The 24,895-nt window shown below is 46.3% G+C and overlaps 1 protein-coding gene across 4 annotated transcripts in view; it reads right to left on the minus strand.

Annotated features, from left to right (window-relative positions):
* The window catches only part of brwd3 (bromodomain and WD repeat domain containing 3), a 142,513-nt gene that overhangs the window by 71,072 nt on the left and 46,546 nt on the right, over nt 1-24,895 (minus strand). For all 4 annotated transcript variants that reach the window (XM_038775729.1, XM_038775731.1, XM_038775730.1 and 1 more), the window contains 2 exons: nt 14,192-14,329; nt 9,981-10,057 (listed from right to left, as the gene is read on the minus strand). In XM_038775729.1, coding sequence (XP_038631657.1) covers nt 9,981-10,057; nt 14,192-14,329 — 215 coding nt within the window. The remainder of the gene's footprint in view (nt 1-9,980; nt 10,058-14,191; nt 14,330-24,895) is intronic.

The raw sequence follows: 24,895 nt of genomic DNA on the forward strand, positions 1-24,895 counted from the left end.
CTTAAAACGGGACACAATCCTTGCCTTCCCCTCCCTGCAAACAGGACTGTTAACAGTTAGCTTCGCTAAGCTGCCTTTGTTCAATGGTGACAGAATCAATTGAGGCTACTTCAACACTGGTATCAGTCGCTGCTTTTAACACTAATTTCATACTGTAATTTTTAGAATCCCCATGGATGTTGTTTTCTCTATATTTAAAAAAAATCTAAGATAGGTGAGGGACATGTTTGTGATTTGCTTCAAATGCCATCAATAGGAAGAAGATATTCTGAGAGGAATTATCTCATCATAACTGATTGGGCCACTTCACTAATCATAAAAGGAATTTAAGATATAGCTGTATTTAAACAATCTACCAGAAACACCATGGTGTTCTATCCAAGAAGTTCCACACTTGGAATCTCAAGGCTTTGATCCGTGCTGAATTAGCTGGTCTCAGTAAAAATATGGACAACACAACCAGATAAACTACACTGAATCAGTAGCCATCATAATCTCCTGAAAGTACACACGCATGGACTCCTGAAAGTGCATACGCATGGACATGGAAGAACTGAATTGGGCTCAGCTGTGCTACACTTCAAACCTATTGGTCTAAAAGCATTCCAACACTTAATGAAGTACCAACATATACCCAACAATGATGGGTGCAGGGAAGGCCACAAATAGACAATTCAATTTGGATAAAGAAACATCGCACCTGGAAGATGGTAAGCAGGAAAGCACGCAATTGGAGGAACGCGCTTCCATTTCCAGAGAAAGGCAACTACAAACTGGAAAACTGCTCTTAAATCGTAAAATAATTTATCACAGCCTGTTTTAGTCAGATTTAGTATGACGGACAATCAGGCTCAGAAAAGAAAAATGTGAAAGGGTAAATAACAGTGAACTTCCACCAGAATATTGCTAGCATATTATTCCAATCTTAAGGATATGCAACAGCATTTATGCCTTGGAAAGTTACACTGAAAGAGATTTTTTTTTTTTTTTTTTTATAAAGGTTTAGTTTTGTCCAATAATTTGGAAACTTGATATTGATGCATAAGTAGCATTCTTAAATTCTAGCAGTACACTTCAACATTAAAATGACTGAAGTCCAGCACAGTAAGCATTTTCCTCAGCACAATTCCATCGCTACATGTCCAAAATATTTGAAAGAAATCTTCAAAACTTGAGTATATTAACTTAACTGCATTAACTTCAATGTTGTTAATTTCATATTTGACACAAAAATCTAGATTTTTCTGCAAAATAGGCTAACTGGGTGGGGTGGGAGGGTTCAAGAAAGAGTAAACTCAAAAGTGTCAAGAGAAGACGTCCAGACGGTGTCAGGAGGGGACCGCTTTAACAAAGGTAATGCATTGGGGTAACAAAGAAAAAAATTAAATCAAAACCACTATATTTGAAAGCACACGCATTCATAACAAAACAAACAAATTAACAGAATAGAAACCAATGAGTTTAATCTGAAAGCCATTATAGAGACGAGGTTGCAAAGTGACCAAGTTTGGAAATTAAATACCTCAGGATACTTGATCTTTAGAAAAGGCAAGTAAAATGTAAAAAGAGGGGTTGCCCAATATTAAAAATGAGATAAAGACATTAAGGAGAAAAGATCTCCCCTAATAAAATCAAAGATGTAGAATCCATTTGGATGACTCGAAGGTTTAGAAAACATTGGAGAGAATAGATTATAACAGGCTCTCTGAACAGTAGTTGTGGTGATGGAAAAAGTGCAATTAGGAAAGTAGAGTGCATGTAACAAGAATATTAAAACAATCATGAGGATTAAAATTTTTATTCGACTGGCCAAACCAACTGACCAAATCAAATTTACAATAATTGTGAATGACGAGTGCATGGAATATATTGAAATTAGATTTCCAGATCAATGCATCAAGGAATCAACTAGAGAACGTTAGGGCTAGTTTTGTGCAATGAGACAGGGTTAATAAATAACCTCATAGTAAGGGAGCCTCTGGGGACAGTGATCAAAATGTGACAAAAAACGATAACGGATTTGGGCGCTTTGCGTAGTTTGAATGTAGCAAACTATATATTTTTTCATTAATTCATGGGATATGGGTGTCTATTGCCCATCCCCAAATGCCCATGAACTGATGGTTTGCTGGACTATTAAAGAGCTTGGCGTGGATCTGGATTCACATATAGGCCAGACCAGGTAAGGATGGCAGAGATCCTTCCCTGGCATTAGTGAACCAGATGTAGCTATGAGTAATAAGCTGGCTAAGGTAGATTGGGAAAAGATTAAGATAGGATGGTGGTTAAACAATGGCAAACATGTGAAGAATAAAATCATAATTTAATAACAATTAAACATTCCCCTGAAGACTAAAAAGTCTTCGAGAAAAAAGTGATTCAACCATGGCCAACAAGACAAGTTAAAGATAATGGCAGATTAAAAAAGAAGTCTATAATGTTGCCAAACTAAATCAGAGGTTTGGGAGAGTTTTTCAAATTCAAAGAGTAAACTTACTGGAGACAAATACAGATTTCATATATGAAAGTTTTTTCAAATGAAGATGTGAGCATAAACGTGAATACCTTGGAGGCAGAGGCAATGGTAATTATAATGTGCAAGAAGGAGACAGCAGAAACATCGGATCAATACTTTGTATCTGCCTTCACTGTAGAAGACACCAAAAGCATTTCACAAATAATAAAGGGTTTAAGGATGCTGATACAAGCAACGAACAAAGAAATAGTCAACATCTTTTCTCAAAGGTAGAGGAGTCTAAAACTCGAGGGTTTAAGGTAAGAAGGGAGAGATACAAAGAGGGGAGAGATCCAAAAGGGTCCAGAGGGGCAATATTTTCACAGAGGGTGGCGAGTGTCTGGAACGGCCTGTCAGAGGCAGTAGTAGAGGCGGGTACAATTTTGTCTTTTAAAAAGCATTTAGTTATATGGGAAAGCTGGATAAAGAGGGTTATGTGCCAAATGCGGGCAATTGGGACTAGCTTAGTGGTATAAACTAGGTGGCATGGACAAGCTGGGCCGAAGGGCTGATTTCATGCTGTAAACCTTTATGACCAAATGGTACTGATGAAATGAAAGGGATTAAAAGCTGACAAATCCCTCGAATCAATGGTCCGCAAAGAAAACCAGAGGTGGATACAGAGATAATGAATATGCTGCTTTAAATCTTCCAGATTTCCGTCTATTCTCAAATGGTCCTATGGACTGGAAGGTAGCAAACATAATGCAGCATCAATAGGGGGAATGTGCTACAATATATATTTTTTGTAGAAAATATTTTATTGAAGCATTTAAAATTTTCACAGTTTAACACATTAACATTTCTTAAAACAGTCACGTGGGCTGACATGTATATAAAAAAAAACAAAAAACACAATGTCCCCATTATTTCAAGCTTCTATTTCCTAGCTACCAGTATACCGAGTTCCCTGTCCTTATTTAACACTGCCATGCCTCCTATTTCCTTCCCCCCGTCCCCCCACCCTTACTGCTGGCACTTTGAAGAAGTCGATGAATGGTTGCCATCTTTGGGCGAACCCCCAAGTTGATCCTCAAGGCGAACTTGATTTTTTTCCAGGCTGAAAAACCCTGCCATATCACTGATCCACACACCTGACATCGGAGGCTCAGTCTTGCCATCCCAGTAAAATCCATCTCCGGGCCATCAGGGAGAAGAAGGCCAGGGCATCGGTCTCTTCCACCCACCCCGCCTTGGCCCCCAGATCATCCGATACCCCAAATATTGCCAGTTCCGGACTCGGGGTTACCCTCCCTTCCAGGACCTCTGACATAACGTCTGCAAATCCCTGCCAGAATCCCCTCAACTTCGGACATGCCCAGAACATTTGCACATTGTTAGCCGGACTACCACCACACCGCCCACATCTATCCTCCACCTCCTCAAAGAGCCTGCTCATCCGGGCTAACGTCATGTGAACCCTGTACACTTTGAACTGTATCAGGCTAAGTCTGGCACAGGACGAAGATGAATTAACTCTCTTCAAGGATTTTTCCCACTTTTCCATTTCCAGGTCTCTTCCCACTTCTGCTTCACCTCCCTGATCGGGGCCCCTTCCCACTCCTTGTATATCTCCGAAGTCCTCCCTTCTCCAACCCCAATTTTTGGCATCACCTTGTCCTGTAGTCCCCTCAGTGGGAGGCGAAGGAAGCTTGGAACCTGCCTCCGCACAAAGTCCCAGACCTGAAGATATCGAAACCCATTCCCACCCGGTAACTCAAACTCCTCCTCTCGTGCCTCCAAGGTTGGAAAGCCCCTGGATAAATAAGTCCCCAAATCTTTCGATCCCTGCCATCTCCTAAGGCCTCCATCCCTGGGATAAACCAGTGATTGTTACAGATCAGAGACCAGACTGACGCCCCCTCTAATCCCATGTGCTGCCTCCATTGCTCCCACACCCTTGGGGCTGCCACCACAGGACTTGTAGAGTACCGAGCCGGCGAAAGCCTCCAAACTCATGCCCTTACAGGATGCCGCTTCCACTCGCTCCCGGGCCGACCCCTCCCCCACTACCCATTTCCTGACCATCGATATGTTGGCCGCCCAGTAATAATTAATAAAGCTCGGGAGGGCGAGGCCTCCCCTACATGCGACCCCGCTCCAGAAGTGCCCTCTTTACTCTCGGGGGTTTTCCCTGCCCACAGAAAACCTGTAATCGCCGCATTTATTTTTCTAAAAAAAGCCTTTGGGACAAAAATCGGAAAGCATTGAAAAAAGAAAAGCAGTCTTGGGAGGACTGTCACCTTCATCGTCCAGACCCTTCCCGCTAACTCAGCGGAAGCATGTCCCATCTGTGGAAATCCCTTTTCATTTGGTCGACCACTTTGCCCAGATTTAACTTGTGGAGCTGCCCCCACTCTTCAGCCACTTGAATCCCTAGATATCTGAAACTCCCCGCCACCAGCTATCTCCCTCAGTCTCCTTTCATATCCCCGCACCTGGATCACAAACATCTCGCTGTTTCCCATATTCAACTTGTAGCCTGAAAATCGCCCAAATTCTCTCGGTACCTCCATGAGTTCAGTCATTCCACCCATCAGGTCTGTAACATTGAGCAGCAATTCATCTGCATAAAGAGAAAGCCTGTGCTCCACCCCCACTCACTATTCCCCGCCACACACTCGATGCTCTAAGGGCCATTGCTAAAGGCTCTATGGCCAGGACAAACAGTAATGGGGAAAGCAGGCATCCTTGCCTTGTCCCTCCTGAGATTCAAATATTCTGACCGGGTTCGGTTGGTTCACATTTGCCACCGGGGCTGATACAACAACCAGACCCAGTCCGCAAATCCCTGCCCGAACCCGAACCTGCCTAAGATATCGCATAGGTACTTCCACTCCACCCGGTCGAAAACCTTCTCCGCGTCCATGGCTACCACCTCAGCCTCACGCCTCGCAGCTTGCATCATTATAACACGGAGAAGCCGCCTAATATTAGACACAAGGTGCCTGCCCTTCACGAACCCCACCTGATCCTCAACTATTACTTCTTGGACACAATCCTCTGTTCTGGTGGCCAAGATCTTTGCCAGTAATTTAGCATCCACATTCAAAAGGGAAATTGGTCTGTACAATCCACAGCTCTCCGGGTCCTTGTCTCGCTTCAGGATGGGAGAGATTGATGCCTGCGATAGCGTTGGGGGAAGCATCCCTAACTCTTTGGATTCATGGAAAGCCTTGACTAACAGCAGTCCCACTGGCCCCGAAAACCTTTTATAAAATTCCACTGGGAATCCGCAAGGTCCCAGGGCCTTACCCGCTTGCATTGCCCCCAATCCGTCTATCACTTCACCGAGCCCAATTGGGCCCCCCAAGACTTCCACCACTCCTCATCTACCGTCGGAAACTCTAGCCTTCCCAGGAATTGGTTCATTCCCGCCCCCCGACCCCCTCCTCCCAGGGGCTTCAGACTCATATCAACAGCTATAAAATTCATGGAACACGTCAATAACTGCCCCCGGGTCCCTCACTACTTTCCCCCTCACATCCTTAATTTTCCCTCTCTCTCTTGTCGCCTCTACTTCCTCAGCTGATGCACCAATATCCTACTAGCTTTCTCCCCATAATAGTACACTGCGCCTTTTACCCTCCTCAGCTGACCCTCCGCCTTGCCTGTGGAAAGGAACCCAAAATCCATTTTAAGTCTGGGGGATCCAATTTAGACTGAAAAAGGGATGGGTCGGGCAGGTGCTCCTTCAGGAGCTCCTCATTCGGGGACTCCGCATATCTCCTGTCCACACGCAAGGTATCTCCTACTAGCCTATCAAGCTCCACCTGTTGAGCCCTCTCCTTATGGGCCCAGAATCAAAATATATTCCCCTCTGATGACCGCTTTCAATGCCTCCCACACCACCCCAGCCGCAGTCTCTCCTGTGTCGTTGGTGTTTATATACCTCCGAATGGCCACCCCCGCTCGCTCACATATCTTATCGTCTGCTGACAACCCTGCATTTAGCCTCCACTGTGGGCGCTGAGTTTCCCGTGTTCACCTGTAGATCTAGCCAATGTGGTGCATGGTCCGATACTACGATTGCTGAATACTCCGTGTCCACTGCCCCCACTAATAATGTTTTGTCCAATGTATTAAAAAAAAATTTAAAAATCAATCCTGGAGTACACCTTGTGAACATGGGAGTAGAATGAATATTCCTTACTCCTTGGCTTCACAAATCTCCACAGATCAGCACTTCCAATGTGCTCCATGAACCCTCGCAGCTCTTTTGCCATTGCTGACACTTTCTATTCACTAGCACCACTGCCATTCCCTCCAGTTTCCCACTCACCATGATAAATCTGCCTCCCAGGTCTGTCACCATTTTCCCCACCTCGAACGCCACCCTTTTGTTAATCAGGATGGCCACGCCCCCTTATTTTGAAGTCGAATCCTGAATGAAACACCTGCCCGACCCATCCCCTTTTCAGTCTAAATTGGATCCCCCAGTTTCAAGTGTGTCTCCTGTAGCATGGCCATGTTCGCCTTTAACTGTCTCAAGTGAGCGAACACATGGGCTCTCTTGACCAGCCCATTCAGGCCACAAACATTCCACATAACCAGTCTGGTCAAGGGGGGGGAGGGGGGGGAGGGGGGGGGCTCTTGTCCCCTCCCCTGTTGATCAGCCATGACCTTTCCTAGGCCAGCCCCTAGCCCATGGCCCGCACCTCCCCAGATCCACTTATCGGTGGCAACCGCCATCTAGTCTCCATCTCCAGCCTCCTGAAAGTCCCAAATCATCAGCAGTACTCCCCCTCCTCACCCCCTCCTCACCCCCTCCCTCGTCACTTTTCAGCTCACCCCCCACTTCGCCTCCGTGAGTGGTCTTACCAGCTAACCTAGCAGCTCCACCCCTGAAGCCTAAAAGTCTACCGGCTATTGGATCTTTTACACCCCAGCTCTTAACATAAGTTTTCAGAACAATAGCACAGAGTGCAAAAAGCAAACACACCCTCCACTTAAGGCCCAAACTCAATAGCCCACCCCTCCCCCTTTACAACATCTTATCAATCCCATCACCTTCAAACAGAGCCCCAAACAATAGAAGTGTAAACAAACAGGGTAAATTGAGATAGAAAAAATTATATATGTAAATCTCTAACAGATGGCTTTCCCTCCTAGATCAGTTCTTCCCCCTCCATTCTTTTTTTCCCCCATTATTATTATTTTCCCTTTTTTTTACAAACACAAACAAAAAGGAAGAAACTGTACCTTAGTACATACACTGAAAGGTCAAAGTTAGGTCACTCAAAAAGAAAAAGAAAAACTCTCCTCTTCCCATTCATTGCAACTAAAGTTACAGTGCAGTACAGAACTTTTTGATGTAAATCACTACCGACTAGTTTTCTCTTTTTATCAAGTCCTTATGGGTCCCCCAAGTTGTCGTCTTTCACAAAGCCCGCTACTTATTCCGGAGAGCCAAAATACAGTTCCTGTTCCTCATAGGTTACCCAAAGACAGGCCGGGTAGAGAAGTCCAAATTTTATTCCTTTTGCATGCAGCGCCTCTTTAACTTTATTGAAATTCGGCCTCCTCTTAGCAAGTTCTGCTCTCAAGTCCTGGTAGACCTGGATCTCAGCTTCTTCTTATACAAACCGTTTAGTCTCCCCAGCCCCATAATGCTTTCCTTGTCCAGGAATTGGTGAAGTCTCACCACCAACGCCTTCGGGGGCTCAGGACCCTGGGGCTTGCGTATAAGTGCCCTGTGAGCCCGGTCCACCTCCAAAGGTCTGTCGAACGACTCTGCCCCCATCATTTTCTCGAACATCCTCACAACATATGCACCAGCAGCAGCAGCGCTCCATAGCAGTGGGTGGGTGGTGGGGGGGGGGGGGGGGGGGGGGGGGGGGGGGGGGGGGGGGGGGGGAGTGCTCCGTTGGGAGGGTGTGGGAAGACTGAGGCACGTGGGGTAACGTCTAGTTAATTGCTATTGTATATTCTCTTTCTTCACTATGTAATGTTCTCTCTATTTTGTTGTCTTAGGATTATTACTATTTATTATGAAAAATTTTGCAAAACTTTAATAAAAATATTTATTTAAAAACATATGCACCGGCATCCGATCCTTCCGTTCCCTCCGGGAGACCAACGATTGGCATAGCATAGCTTGCCACAAGGATAGAGAGCAATATTTTACAACATTCTTTAATGGATGGGTGTGTTGTTGGCTAGGCCAGCATTTATTGTCCATTTCTAATTGCCCTTGAGAAGATGGTGGTGAGCCACAATCTTGAACCGATGCAATCCATGTACTAGAGGTGCACCCACAGTGCTGTTAGGGAAGGAGTTCCAGTAATATAGTTGCATGGATTGTGATTTAGTTAACAGACAAAAAGCAATAAAACGGTCATTTTCAGGTTGGCAGACAGCAGTGGGCTACCACAGGGGCAGTGTTTGGACCTAAGCTGCAAGGAGACTGTGTAGAGGAGATTGTGTGTAATGTATTTAAAATTTCTGATGGTTCAAAGTTAAAAAGAAAATACACTGCACGGAGGACGCAAAGAGGGTGGCAAAGGATTTAGACAGGTTAACTAGTTAGCAAGAACATAATAGATGGAATATAGTGTGCAGAAATATGACAATCAATCCATTATGGTAGGATGAATAAAAAACTAGAATATTTTTTAAATGGTGAGGAACAGTTATTATTCAGTGGAATATAGGTGGCTTTGTACATTGGAAAAATATGAGAAGAGGCTAGAGTAGAGCACAAATACTAGCATGGACTGGTTGGGTCAAACACCTATTCCTGTGTTGCATATCCTACATGATCCTAATCACAAAGTTAAAGCAAGCAAGCAAATAGGTCTATTGGTCTTATTATAAAAGGATTGGAGTAGAAGAGTAAATAAGTCTTACAGTAATTATAGAGAGACTTGGTAAAACAGCATCTTGGGCACTCTTTGCTTTGGTCTCCTACCAAGGGAAGGATATAACTTGCCTTAGACAAAGCGCAAAGGTTCACTAAACGGATTCCGAGGTATGGGGATTTCCTACGAGGAGTGATTATGTAACTAGCCCTTTATTCTTGAGGGTTTAGAAGAATGAAAGGGGATCTTACAAGGGCTAGGAGCTCTAGAACTCAGTCTCAGAATAAGAGGTTGGTCATTCACAACTTGGATGAGGAGAAAGTCGCTCAAAAGGGCCATGAACCTTTGGATTCTGTACCTCATGAGCTGTGACTGCTCAGTTGTTGAGTACTTTCAAGTCAGAGGTCGACAGGTTTTGGATTCTAAGGGTATCAAGGGACATGAAAATAATGCAGCTGATGTAGAAGATTGAACATGTAGAATGGCAGAGCAGATTTGATAAACGAATGACTACTCCAGCTCCTATTTCTTACTTTCTTAGGTCAGTCATCCTGTCTGATGGGGGAAGAACATGATGATCCATGCAGGTGCATTCAATTGTGCACATTAATTAGAGTTAATATTTACACTCTACAATGACGGAATTCAAAACAAAGGCCTCTTACCTAGAACAACTCTCACTCTGCCATTCCTCTTCAGCCTCATCAGATGATCCTTCACTTCCATCTATTGTCTCCATATCCTGCTCATCATAGAAAGCATGTATTAAAAAAGACAACATAAAAATAGTGGTAATTTCCACAAGATGATGTTCTCAATCTGTATTCGAGCGGAGGAAAGAGAATTCCTCAGAATTAAGAAATAAATGTCACCTCAGACCATTTTAATCAGAATGCCAATAAAATAGTAGAACAGAGTAGAAGTAGCTTTTACTTCCTTGTCTCAGAAAGCTCACTGGCACACAGATACCTGGGCTTTTGCTCACCACTTGTGATGCCATGATGCAATTAAGGCCATGATGGTAAAGGCCAGCGCGCCACTGTGGCGCACTGCTGTCTCACGCTGTTGAGGACCCAGGTTCGATCCCAGCCCGGGTCACTGTGCAAGTGGAGCTTGCACATTCTCCCAGTGAATGGTTAGCCAGTCTAGATGAGCTAAGGGAGAGGGTAGAGTTGCCGAGGGATAGTGAGTTCAGGTATCTGCAGGTTAGGAACTTTGCGCGAAAGGTCTGGAGGGGGTTCCCTAGGTTGCTGGAATACACCCTGCTGGAGTGACTGCTGCTTCCGGATGTGGAAGGGGAGGGAAAAATTGAGGATATATAAAAGATGCTGGGGGCGCAGGAAGGTGAGCGGGTGGTGAAGATAAAGGACAAATGGGAAGTGGAGTTGGGATGGGAGATCAATTGGGGAGTATGGAGTGAGGCACTGCAGTAAACGGGACCTCCTTTTGTGCAAGGATGAGCCTGATACAGTTTAAGGTAGTGCACAGGTTGCATATGACTCAGGCGAGATTGAGTGGGTTCTTTCAGGGGTAGCAGATGAGTACGAGAGGTGTGGGCGGGGGCCAGCGAATCACGCACACATGTTTTGGGGTTGCGAAAAATTGGGAAGATTCTGGGCGAGAGTGTTTGCGGTCTTAGGCAGGGTAGTGGAGGAGAAGGTGGACCCGGACCCCTTGGTGGCGATATTTGGGGTTTCAGAGAAGCCGAAGCTCACGGAGAGGAGGAACGCCGATGTCATGGCCTTCGCCTCTCCGATTGCACTGAGGCAAATTTTGCTGGAGTGGCGGTCGGCATCGGCACCAGGGGTAGCGGCATGGTTGGGTGGGGGGGGGAGGAGGAGGAGAATCTGTAAAGACTGTATAATTAATTGTTGGGAAGATGTCGCCCGAAGTGTTTATTTGCTGTAACCGGCTTTGATACATGTTTGTAATAAAATATTTTTTTTTTTTAAAGTAATTAATTGGCTGTGATGCAGGCTGGTTGTGAAAGGCACTATACAAGTTCAACCAAAGCGTTCAACTATATTGTATATGGATTCATTACATAGTAGCTTCAAAGTACAGCAAGATTTGCATCTGCCAGTTAATCAATGTGAAGTGCATAACTGTCAAGAGCGAAGCAGAATACAGAAAATAAAGAAAAACTAAAAAGAAATGAGGGTGCAAAGCGATTGTATGAGAACAGATTACTGTTACTTGCTAAAGTACTTCATACATATACACAAACCGTAAATTAATAATCAAAGCGCAGTTGGGTCAGATTAAGGATCAAAAAGGAAACCCTCACATGAAGCAAAGGGTATGATCAAGATTTGAACTGAGTAAAAAAAAGAAAACGTTGGAAATATTCAGGTCTGGCAGCACACCACGGTATGTTTCAGGCCGATGATCTTATCATGCATTTCTATTTTTATTCCATATTTCCAACATCTGCAATATTTTGCTTTTTCTGCTAAATTAATGCTTTACACCAATTTTTATTAAAGAATGCTGGAAACATCACAGTAAAGATGGACGCAACACAGCAACTGAATAGGATAGAAATAGATTGGAGGTATTTAGAACGGCTGCAACATTCCAAAATAGCCATGTTACCCAGCCTGGATAGGATCTTTGGTTGTCGATGGAAACAGTCCCCTCAGTATACAGAAGGACTGAAGGATTGCAAATACTACAAACTTTCCACAAAAAAAAGAGAGAAATAAACCAGTTAACTACAGGTCAGTGTGAAAACTTCTAGAGATCACAGTCGGGATATCAACTTTTAACTTCACAGCGTGCATCTCAAGTCATATTGAATTGGAGACTGCCTGACTGACCAGCTTGGCTTCCAGTCAGGCAGTAAGAAGTCCAGAAGAATAGGTAGGTTTGATGGGCAGGGATGGGGGAGGTGGGGTGGAGAGGTTCCTCCTGGCCATAAGCAGAGCCTTATAGGGCAATCTATCCAAAGATGTTCTCATTTCCCTCCTGTTGCTGGGTTTTTAGGGGACTGGGAAACCCAGTCAGCCACTGAAAAACCTGCAAAGCTGGTTAAAATCAAGAGCAATTTTCTAAAGGGGATTGAACAAGTACATAAAAGGAAAGAATTGCAGGGCCTTGGGGGAAAATAAGCATGAAAGTGGGACGAATGGATAGCCTTTTCAAAAAGCCGACAGTCTCTTCATAGAACATAGCGCCGAACTTTTGTCCTAGATCAAGAACAAATTAATCTACACCCCATCATTCTACCATAATCCATGTACCTATCCAATAGCCGCTTGAAAGTCCCTAATGTTTCCGACTCAACTACTTCCACAGGCAGTGCATTCCATGCCCCCACTACTCTCTGGGTAAAGAACCTACCTCTGACATCCCCCTATATCTTCCACCATTCACCTTAAGTGTATGTCCCCTTGTAATGGTTTGTTCTACCCGGGGAAAAAGTCTCTGACTGTCTACTCTATCTATTCCCCTGATCATCTTATAAACCTCTATCAAGTCTCCCCTCATCCTTCCAATGAGTAAAGGCCGAGCACCCTCAACCTTTCCTCGCAAGACCTATTCTCTATTCCAGGCAACATCCTGGTAAATCTCCTTTGCACCTTTTCCAAAGCTTCCACATCCTTTCTAAAATGAGGCGACCAGAACTGCGCACAAATGTGGCCTTACCAAGGTTTTGTATAGCTGCATCATCACCTCTTAAATTCAATCCCTCTGCTAATGAATGCTAGCACACCATAGGCCTTCACAGCTCTATCCACTCGAGTGGCAACTTTCAAAGATCTATGAACATAGACCCCAAGATATCAATGCTCCTCCACATTGCCAAGAACCCTACCGTTAACCCAGTATTCCGCCTTCATATTTGTCCTTCCAAAATGGACAACCTCACACTTCTCAGGGTTAAACTCCATCTGCCACTTCTCAACCCAGCTCTGCATCCTATCTATGTCTCTTTGCAGCCGACAACAGCCCTCCTCACTATCCACAATTCCACCAATCTTCATAGCGTCTGCAAATTTACTGACCCACCCTTCAACTCCCTCATCCAAGTCATTAATGAAAATCACAAACAGCAGAGGACCCAGAACTGATCCCGGCGGTACGCAACTGGTAACAGGGCTCCAGGCTGAATATTTGCCATCCACCACCATTCTCTGACTTTATCGGTTAGCCAGTTCGTTATCCAACTAGCCAAATTTCCCACTATCCCATGCCTCTTTACTGTCTGCATAAGCCTACCATGGGGAACCTTATCAAATGCCTTACTAAAATCCATGTACATTACATCCACTGCTTTACCTTCATCCACGTGCTTGGTCACCTCCTCAAATAAGACCATAAGACCATAAGACATAGGAGTGGAAGTAAGGCCATTCGGCCCATCGAGTCCACTCCACCATTCAATCATGGTTGATTTCAATAAGTCAATAAGACTTGTGAGGCAAGACCTACCCCTCACAAATCCGTGCTGACTATCCCGAATCAAGCAGCGTTTTTCCAGATGCTCAGAAATCCTATCCCTCAGTACCCTTTCCTTTACTTTGCCTACCACCGAAGTAAGACTAACTGGCCTGTAATTTCCAGGGTTATCCCTATTCCCTTTTTGGAACAGGGGCACGACATTTGCCACTCTCCAATCCCCTGGTACCACCCCTGTTGACAGGGAGGACAAAAAGATCATTGCCAACGGCTCTGCAATTTCATCTCTTGCTTCCCATAGAATCCTTGGATATATCCCGTCAAGCCCGGGGGGCTTGTCTATTCTCAAGTTTTTCAAAATGCCCAACACATCTTCCTTCCTAACAAGCATCTCCTCGAGCTTCATATCTTAAGGTCTTAAGAAGTGAAGCAGCAGTGATTACCACAGGATTTAGAACAAAGTCTAGTTACTGACCTCTGAAGAATTATTAGGTTCTTCTAAGCGACGAACATTACAAGCACGGCGTTCCACAGTTGAACGCGTGTGGTAGAAATGTTGGTTACGACGCTGAGTCCGCCTTCCTGAGCGTTGAAAATAATCCTGAACATCGCTCTACAAAGGAATAAAAACTCTTCACATTACACATTATGGTTTAATTAATTGAATATACTATACATCGCCTCCCTCAAGACTCTAGCCAGTTACCTCGTCTGGTTTTTTCCCCGAAATATCAATACCAGAAACCTAGTTCTGAGCAATGTCACTATTTTAATTCATACCGAAATGCTGTAATGTGCAAATTTCAGGACAATCACATTACCCATTCACTTTCCTTCTGTAGTAACTAAGATAAAAATCACAGCTAACTGTAGAAGAGTCAAGGATTCAATAAATCTATTTTCACCTTTTTTTTGGAATAAATAGGCCAGTTTCAATGTGAATATTTGACTCTTTAATATATCAAAATCTCGATATTTACTAACACTTCGCTCCCACATTGAAAAACATCTGCAGACCACTAGTGAGCTGTACTCAGTTGTGACATGTTTTGCAAAGCTAGTTTGCTTTAACAAACATAGACATTGGAAGTTATAATACAAATATAAAAATGACTATATTCAGCAGCACGGTTGCATAGTGGGTAGCATTGTTGCTTCACAGCTCTGGGGTCCCAGGTTTGATTCCCAGCTTGGGTCACTGTCTGTGCGGAGTCTGCACGTTCTCCCAGTGTCTGTGTGGGTTTCCTCTGGGTGCTCCGGTTTCCTCCCACAAGTCCCGAAAGAAGTGCTGTTAGGTAATTTGGTCATTCTGAATTCTGCCTCTGTGTATCCAAGCAGGCGCTGGAATGTGGCGACGGGGAGCTTTTCACAGTAACTTAATTGAAGTGTTAATGTTAGCCTATTTGTGACAATAAAGATTATTCATAATTCACTCAGGATCACAATGTTAATATGTGAGGACCTTGCTCCAAGCCTGTTTCACCTAAAGACTGCAACTGATCTTAACTCCAAATATGCCTTATCATGAGATCAAGTAGCATGTCATCAAAATCAGTTGGTGCCACTTAGAAACATTCCATACGGGATTTACATGTTAGCGTAACCCCACCTTGCTGTAATTGCATACAGAAACTATAGACAGAATTGTTATATGGAGAGTTTCTGCAACACTTCAATTTTTGTATGCCACGCTGTAATTCCAGCAAACTTTGAAGCCTTGTTCTCCTCCACCCTTTTCTTTCATGTTTCAGGCAAAACATAGTTCCACAGGTTCCAGAGAGCTAACCGACTGGTTATTTTAAAATGAGAACATTAATTTTGGTGGGCCATCAAGAGCACTATGGTGTAATGCTTCTCCCCGCAGATTTTTAGTTGAGGCTCTCACCGCCCGTTTGTTACTAGCTGTTCCCATTGGCCTCCAACAGCTCACAGCTCAGCTCATGTGCAAAATGCAACGGTGTCAGCCTCTGGTTTATTTCTGGTCCATTGTGCTCCCAGACTGAACTCTGCAGCCTAGTCTCACTTCTTTGTTCTCTGTGCTCTATTAAAACAATGGAGCTTCTAGTCTATTGCTGGCCACTAATGCCACCTCACTGGGTCAGATTTCTGTAAAAAATATCTTGCAGCTGGCATTTCATCAAATTTCCCATTTATGTATATTTGCAATAATGTGAATTTCAGAGCTCAAGAGCTAAAAGCACAGGCATTAATGGGGGAAATGATTGACTTCTGGTAACAGTCATGAAGTGAATGGTTGGACATCAGGTGGCTCCTGCCTGTACCGTAGGTGAAGAAAGTACTCCCAGTACAGAATAAGATACTTTCCTTTGGTGGGTGATGTTGAGGAGTAATTAGACAAGGAGCATATTGATCAAGGAGCACTCGGACCAGGACATGTGTGGTGCAGCAGAGGAAAAGATGGGGAGAGACCTTTGGCGTTGTTGCCCGCACAGTGGTCAATAAAGCAGTTGGTCCAACTTCTCTTACCAAATAGGATGGCGGCCTCAAGAGGATCTGGTGAGAGTGGAACAGAGGTTGAAGGCATAGAATGCATCGCTCCAGACGGTGGAGGAGACGATCGGATTGCCTTCTTGTAGAGGCAGAAATGCTGATGATAGCGTAGGAGCATAAGAAGTTGAAGGTCGGTGACTTGGAAAATCGCGCAAGGAGGTGAGAATGGAGGATTGTGGGGCTGCCGGAAGGTATTGGACAGCATGAATGCCACAGAATGTGGGGCGAGAATGTTCAGAAAGTTGATGGAAGGGGGGGAAAAGAGGGTCTTCGAGCGCCCTCCAGAAGTTGATCGGACCCATCACTCATTGAGCGCGAGAGCAGGGGAGTTGCCGCAGGCACTCATCGTGTGACTCCCAAGGTAGGCATCGGAGACTTGGAATGGACCTGGGAAGGGCACATGGCCAGCATCTATCTGAACGTGGGCGCGGGACTGGCCAAGAGAAGGGTCGGGTTTAAGAAGGCCAAGGCTGCTCTTCACAGGGGCAAAGGGTGGTTTGCAAATATGTACTGTGGAACTGTATTCGGAAGGGGATGGATGATAGTTGGTATGTTTTTATGTATTATTGCTACCCACTTTGTATTGTTAATGTGTAACAGTGGAGTTAAGTAATGTTTGCCGCCCTGTGTTTGGATTATTAGTAAGGGGTATTCACATATGTAGGATTTAGTGGGAAGCGCCCAGGGGGAGGGGGGGGGGGGGGGGGGGGGGGGGGGTATGAAGGTGGGACAGAGTGTTTGGGTATAAGAGCAATGTGTTCTTAGCCTCTGGTGGGGACCACCTGGCTAGCAGAAAGGCTAATTCAAGGACATGGAGTGGTGGGAGATTGTTTTTTCTGGTTCATTTGTTTTCTGGGTGAGTTGGGACAGTGAGACTGGGACAGTGAAGTTTTTTGTTTAGGTTGGGGGAGGGAATGGAGGTGGGTTGCTGACATGGAAGGTTTCTTTATGAAGTAGTTGGTTAAGGTGGGATGGCAACAGCTATCTTGGGGGCGCCCAGGAGGAGGGCAAGACGGGAGCCTGGTGGAGTCCGCTCAGATTTGGAAAATGCTGACCGGGCTGCCCCCCATCCAGAGCGGTCTCATGGAATGAGAGGGGACCGAATGGGCCGGTTAAGAGTTCTATGGTATTCGCCCATTCAAAAAGAAGTTTGAAGGCAGACTTGATTTTTATGCAGGAGATTCACCTGAAGATTAAAGATCAAATGAGGCGAAGAAAGGGTGCGTAGGATAAGTGTTTCATTTGAGGTTGGATGTGTGAGAAGGAGCAGCGGTGCTGATTAAGAGGGTGGATTTCTCAGCAAGTAACATAGTATGGGCCCAGATGTGATGATTAGTGGAAGGTTAGAGGGAAAGCCCGTGGTATTGGTGAATGTATACACCTCTAAATGGGACAATATGGGCTTCATGAACAAAGTCCTAGCGAGGATACTGGACTTGGATGCACACAGGTTGATTATGGGGGGCGATTTTAACACTGTTCTTGATCAGAGGTTGGATTGGTCATGCCCCCAAGTCCTTGAGGATGTCGGGGATAGAGAAAGAGCGAAAAGCTGCATGAATTTTTTTCCTTTTCATGCATTCATCAGATGCACTCTCAGATTGACATTTTTTGCTATGGACAAAGCTTTGCTCGCAGGGGTCTTGGAGAGTATTCGGCAATTATTGTGTTGGATCATGCGGCCCTTGTTGTGGACTAGTGTGTGGAGAAGGGGGCCGCAGTTGAGGTTGAACATGGGGCTTTGGCGGATAAGGGGGGCATGCGAGAAAGTGTTTAAATAATAGACAATGGCAGTAAACTTGCAAGGAACATAAAAGCAGACTGTAAAAGTTTCTATAAGTATGCAAAAAGATAAAGGAAGACAAATGTAGGTCCCTAATAGAGAACAAGAAAATAGCAGAGCAATTAAACAACCGCTATAATTCTGACTTCAGAGGAAGACACAATAATTTCCCAGAAATGCCACTCAACCAAGGGTCTATTGAGAAGGAGGAGCTGGAAGAAAATTAGTATTACTAACAAAGAAAAGTGCTGGAGAAATTAATGGGGCTCAAAGCTGATAAAATCTCCAGGGACTGATAATTTGTATCCCAGGGTACCAAAGGAGGTGGCCATAGAAATAGTGGATGCGTTGGTTGTCATCTTCCAGAATTTTGGAAGAGTCCTTGAAGATTGGAGGGTGACAAATGTAACCCTGCAAGGAGGGAGGGAGAAATGGACCCCAACATCAGTAGTGGGGAAAATTTTATGGATGAGACAACATGGTGGCACAGTGACTAGCACTGCTGCCTCACAGCTCCAGGGTTTCGGGTGCAATTCTGGCCTCGGGTGACTGTGTGTGGAGTTTGCACTTTCTCCCAGTGTATGCATGCGTTTCCTTCGCTTTCCTCCCACAGTCTAAAGATGTGCAGGTTAGGTGGATTGGCCATGATAAAATTGCCCGAGGTGGAGTTATGAGGATAGGGCAGGGGAGTGGGCCTCGGTGGCATACTCTTTCAGAGGGTCGGTGCAGGCATGATTGCCCCTAGTGTTCAAAAGGTTAGGTGGGGTTACTGAGTTATGGGGATGACAATATTGAGTTCTTTACCAGTCAGTCTGGCTTCAATAAAACTCAAGAGGGATTTGTAGGTATAGTATTATTTATTTTTAAACAACTTGCAAGGCTGACCCGCTCCACAGAGATGCAGAACACAGGCAGTCTTCTGAAGCCCCAGAACCAAGTGAAATCGGAGACAAAGAAATCTCTGCAAATATCATTCAAATGGCATCAAGTTTCACATACAAGATTCCCATAGATCATCCTATACACCTCCTGACCTGGCCATATATCCTGATTGGCTCACTTTGCGTTCCTCAACCCTGGGCCTCTTATTACCCAGCATCCCTTTCCCCATCCTCCACGAGGCTCCCCTCCCCACTTCCTGACCATGCTTTCTGAATCCCTTTGTTTTGAAGCTCACTACTATCAGACTGGCTCACATCTATATTATTCTAACTAGTAAACCTATTTTATATCACATTAGTTTGTTCAATTCCTCAGGGATAGGGTGGAGGCATGGGCTGAAGTAGGGCCAGTGAAGACCCAACAGGCCGAATGGCCTCCTCTTCCACTGTAAATTATCAACAGGCTTAAACAAAGTAAACGGATTTATAAAAGGGAAATAATGTTTGACAAACCTACTGAAGTTTTTTTGAGGGCGTATTCAGCAGAATAGTTTCGAGGAGAACCAGTGGACGTGGTGTATTTGGATTTCCAAGAGGTTTTTCAACAACTCACAGTGTTAGTGTGCAAAATTCAAGCACATGGGATTAGAAATGGATAGAGAATGTCAGCAGACAGGAAGAATAGAGTAGTAATAAATGGGTCTTTTTCAAAGTGGTAGGCAGTAACTAGCGGAGTCCTGCAGGGAACAGCGCTTGAGCCCCAGATATTCACAATATACATGAATGATTTGGATGAGGGAACCAAATGTAATATTCCCAAGTTTGCTGATGACACAAAGCGTGGTGAGAATGTGAGTAGTGAGGATGATGTTAGGAGGCTTCAAGGCGATTTAAACAAGTGGGAAAATACATGGCGGTTGCGCGAGTGGGCAAATACATGGCAGATGCAGTAGAACGTGGCTAAGTGCGAGGTCATCTACTTCAGTAGGAAAAACAGAATAGCAGAGTATATTTAAATGGTGACAGACTGGGAAATCTTGATGTACAAATGGGACCTGGGTGCCTTCTACAGAAATCACTGAAAGCAAGTACGTAGGTTCAGCAAGCTGTTAAGGCAGCAAATGGTATGTTGACCTTCAATGCAAGAGGATTTAAGTACAGGAGCAAGGATGTCTGGTGAGCCCAGACCTGGCATATTGTCTGCAGTTTTGGCTTTTGCCCAAGAAAGGATATATTTTCCATAGAGGGAGTGCAGCAAAGTCTCACCAGACTGATTCCTAAGATGGCAGGATTGTCGTATGAGGAGAGCTTGGGTCCATTCCTCTTTTCACTGGAGTTTAAAAGAATGAGAGGGGATCTAATTGAAAAGTATGTAATTTTGACAGGCTGGGTGCAGGGATATTGTTTCCCCAGGTTGCAGGATACTGAACAATGGATCACAGTCTCAGGATACAGACTAGGCCATTTAGAACTGTGATGAGGAAATTCTTCTTCACTCAGAGGATGGTGAACATATGGAATTCTCTACCATAGAAGGCTGTGGAGGCTAAGTCACTAAATATATTTAAAAAGGGAAATGGATAAGATTTCTAGACTCTAAAGTTGTCAAGTTATACGAGGAGTGCGGGACTGTGATAGGAAGTTCAGCCATAATCATATTGATTGGCAGAGCAGGCTCGACGGGCCAATTGACCGACACTTGAAAGTGAAAAGAAATTGTAATTTTCAATTTTTGAAATGTCCAACAATTAAATCATTAAAGACTACAATGGCGGTAGTCAACCTGTCTAACACAACTATTAATAACCAACATTCATCACATTGAGAGAGGGGAACTTGGATTGAAATGGACAAGGCTTAACTTTCTCTTTTTAGTGTGCATATAGTGTTTGATTACAGCAAAAACACACTATTTTATCTATTTCAATCGTGAAGCAAGATGCTATTTTCACTAAGCTAATGGTGGAGGAGAGCATCTTGGACTGGATGGAATCTTTGGATTGTGCTTAACTGGCCATCTGATCGTTGCCTGAATTAGTGATACCATTTGCTCATAAATAATAACTGAGCGTTATTAGACCCATCATTACTTGCGACAGCAAATTGTGGCCAATATTTCACACTAACAGTGCTATGAATAAGTTCAATGTGTTGATCTGATTTCTTAAAGTGCTTGAGCTTCAAATGCAAGTTTATAAAACATTTACTTTTATCAGTAACTGCCACAAACAAAAGAAGAAATGCAAAAGTTGGAAATTTAAATACAAGATGAAGGATCAATACCCAAACATTTGTCTCTCCCATTTAGCAGGTACTTTTTTTTTTAATGTTTTTTATTGAGTTTTCATATTTTATATCCAACAAATTACAAATTATTAGAAAAAAAAACACGCAAAAATTAACATGTATATTTTACAGGTAAGCATCTTCATAATAACAACTGTGGCCGCCCCCTTTAACCGGCATACATATTTTACATTCCCCAATATGGCCGAGGCACATGTTTATAGGCATTTATTTCCAATTTGGTTTTGGGCCTTAGCTTGCCATCAAACCCCCATAACGAACCCGTAGCCCTCTCTTTCTCCCCCCTCTTCTCCCTCCCCTCCCTCCCCCCCCCCCCCCCCCCCCGGATTCCTGTCCATTTTCCCCCGATTCTTGGCCACCCGACTATTCTTCCTCTTGTTCGTTGGCCACAAACAGGTCCCGGAACAATTGCATGAATGGCTCCCATGTTCTGTGGAAGCAGTCGTCTGACCCTCGGATGGCGAATTTGATTTTCTGCATTTGGAGAGATTCCAAGAGGTCGGACAGCCAGTCTGCAGCTCTGGGCAGTGCTGCTGACCGCCAGCCAAACAGGATTCTACGGCGGGCGATCTTGGAGGCAAAGGCAAGGGCGTCCGCCCTCCTCCCCAGGAATAGATCTGGCTGGTCTGAAACCCCGAAGACCGCCACTATCGGGCATGGCTCCACCCTCACCCCCACCACTTTGGACATAGCCTCGAAGAAGGCTGTCCAGTACTCCACAAGTCTGGGGCAAGACCAGAACATGTGGGCGTGGTTGGCCGGGCCTCTTTGGCACCGTTCACATCTGTCCTCCACCTCCGGGAAGAACCTACTCATACGGTTTCTTGTTAAGTGGGCTCCATGTACCACTTTTAGTTGCATCAGGCTGAGCCTTGCGCACGTGGAGGTGGAGTTGACCCTATGCAATGCTTCGCTCCAGAGTCCCCACCCTATCTCAATCCCCAGGTCATCCTCTCATTTCTTTCTTGTTGCGTCCAGTACAGTGTCGTCCTTTTCTACCAGTCGGTCATACATGTCGCTAGTTTCCTTTCTCTAGGATACATGCGTCCAGTAGGTCTTCCAGTAGTGTCTGTCGTGGCGGTTGTGGGTACGTCCTTGTCCCCTTTCGTAAGACGTTTTTGAGCTGCAGGTACCGTAGTTCGTTCCCCCTGGCTAGCCGAAATTTCTGTTCAGTTCATCCAGTGTTGCGATCCTGTCGTCCGTGTATAGGTCCCTGACTGTCAGTGTCCCCCCCGTCCTGCCTCCACCTTTTGAAGGTGTCAGTCAGTGCTGGTGTGAACCTATGGTTGTTGCAGATGGGAGCCTTGTTCAACATTTTGGTCAGGCCAAATTGCTGCCGCAGTTGGTTCCAGGATTGGAGGGTGGCTGTCACCACTGGGCTGCTGGAGTGTTTTTTGGGTGGGGATGGGAGTGCTGCCGTGGCGAGGGCCCGGAGGGAGGTCCCCATGCAGGAGGCCTCCTCCACATGCACCCACTCGGCTTCTGGCTCCTGGATCTATCCCCTTACTCGCTCGGCTGTTGCCGCCCAGTGGTAGAATTGTAGATTCGGGAGGGCTAGCCCCCCCCCCCCCCCGGATTTTGTTTTTTGTAGGACCTTCTTTGGGATCCTAGCATTTTTACCCCCCCCCCTCCCCCATACGAACGCCATGATAAGTTTGTCCAGCGCTTTGAAAAAGGCCTTGGGGATGTAGATCGGAATGGATCTGAACAGGAAGAGGAACCTGGGCAGTACGTTCATTTTGATCGTCTGGGCTATCCCCGCGAGGGAGAGTGAGAGTGTGTTCCATCTTTGCAGGTCCTTTTTTACTTCTTCCGTCAGGCTGGTGAGGTTCCATTTGTGGATCCCTTTCCAGTCATGGGCTATTTGGATCCCCAGGTAGCGGACTTTGTGTTGGGCTTGTTTGAACGGCAGCCCCTTTAGTGCTGCCCCCCCCCCCCCCCCCCCCACTTTGCGGGTGTACTGGGAAGATCTCGCTTTTGCTCATGTTGAGTTTGTAGCCCGAGAAGGCTCCAAACTCTTTCAGGAGCGCAATGATTCCGTCCATGCTGCTTTGTGGGTCCGAGATGTAGAGGAGCAGATCATCTGCATAGAGTGAGACTCTGTGCTCTCTGCCTCCCCTTCGGATCCCCCTCCAATTTTTTGCTGCCCTGAGCAAGATTGCTAGCGGTTCGATTGCTAGTGCGAACAGCAGCGGGGACAGTGGGCATTCCTTGTCTGGTGCCCCTGTGCAGCTGGAAGTATTGGGAGTTGGTATTGTTGGTCCGTACGCTCGCCATGGGAGCGTTGTATAGGAGCTTTACCCAAGCGGTGAACCCTCTTCGAAGCCCGAACCGCTCCAGTACCTCTGAGGTATTTCCTTTCGACTCTGTCGAAGGCCTTTTCTGCGTCCAGGGAGATGATCACCTCTTGTGTTCTCTCCACGGAGGGAGTCATTATCACGTTCAGCAGGTGCCTGATGTTCGAGGTAAGCTGTCTACCTTTGACGAAGCCCGTCTGGTCCTCTGTGACCACCTCAGGTACACAGTCTTCTAGGCTTTTGGTTAGGATTTTGGCCAGTATTTTGGCGTCTGCGTTCAGCAGAGATATGGGTCTGTATGACCCACATTCCGTTGGGTCTTTGTCTTTCTTAGGTATCAGCGAGATTGAGGCCTGTGCTAACATGGGTGGCAGTGTGCCCCTAACCGCCCCCAGCCCCTAACCCCCCCCAGCCACTATCCCTCCCAGCCCCTAACCCTCCCAGCCCCTAACCCTCCCAGCCCCTAACCCTCCCAGCCCCTAACCCTCCCAGCCCCTAACCCCCCCAGCCCCTAACACACCAAGCCCGTAACCCCCCCCAGCCCCTAACCCCCCCACCCCCCCAAGTCCCTAACCCCCCCAGCCCCTAGCCCCCCCCAGCCCCTAGCCCCCCCCAGCCCCTAGCCCCCCCCAGCCCCTAGCCCCCCCCCAGCCCCTAACCCCCCCCGCAGCCCCTAACCCCCCGCAGCCTCTAACCCCCCCCGCCCCTAACCCCCCACAGCCCCTAACCCCCCAGCCCATAACCCCCGCCACCCCCCAGCCCCTAAACCCCCCCACCCCCCCAAGCCCCTAACCCCCCCAGCCCCTAACCCCCCCCCAGCCCCTAACCCCCCCCCAGCCCCTAACCCCCCCCCCAGCCCCTAACCCCCCCCCAGCCCCTAACCCCCCCCCCAGCCCCTAACCCCCCCCCCCCCAGCCCCTAACCCCCCCCCCCCAGCCCCTAACCCCCCCCCCCAGCCCCTAACCCCCCCCCCCAGCCCCTAACCCCCCCCCCCAGCCCCTAACCCCCCAGCCCCTAACCCCCCCCCCCCAGCCCCTAACCCCCCCCCCCAGCCCCTAACCCCCCCCCAAGCCCCTAAACCTCCCGACCCCCCCAAGCCCCTAACCCCCCCAGCCCCTAACCCCCCCAGCCCCTAATTTCTCTGGTGGCTGCCTGCTTTCTCAGCTGGTGTGCCAACAGGCGGCTGGCTTTGTCTCCGTGTTCGTACAGGGTCCCGCGCGCCTGTCGGTGTTGGTGCACTGCTTTCCTGGTGGAGAGCAGGTCAAAGTTCCGTTGTAGTTCTTTCCTCTCCACCAGGAGCTCTACGGTCGGGGCCTCAGAGTATTTACGGTCTACCTCCAGTGTGGAGTCGACCAGCTTCTGCCTAGCCACCCTTTCCTCACTATCTCTTTGCGCTTTGA

Source organism: Scyliorhinus canicula, chromosome 17 (assembly GCF_902713615.1).
Source record: "Scyliorhinus canicula chromosome 17, sScyCan1.1, whole genome shotgun sequence".
NCBI classification, from domain to species: Eukaryota; Metazoa; Chordata; class Chondrichthyes; order Carcharhiniformes; family Scyliorhinidae; genus Scyliorhinus; species Scyliorhinus canicula.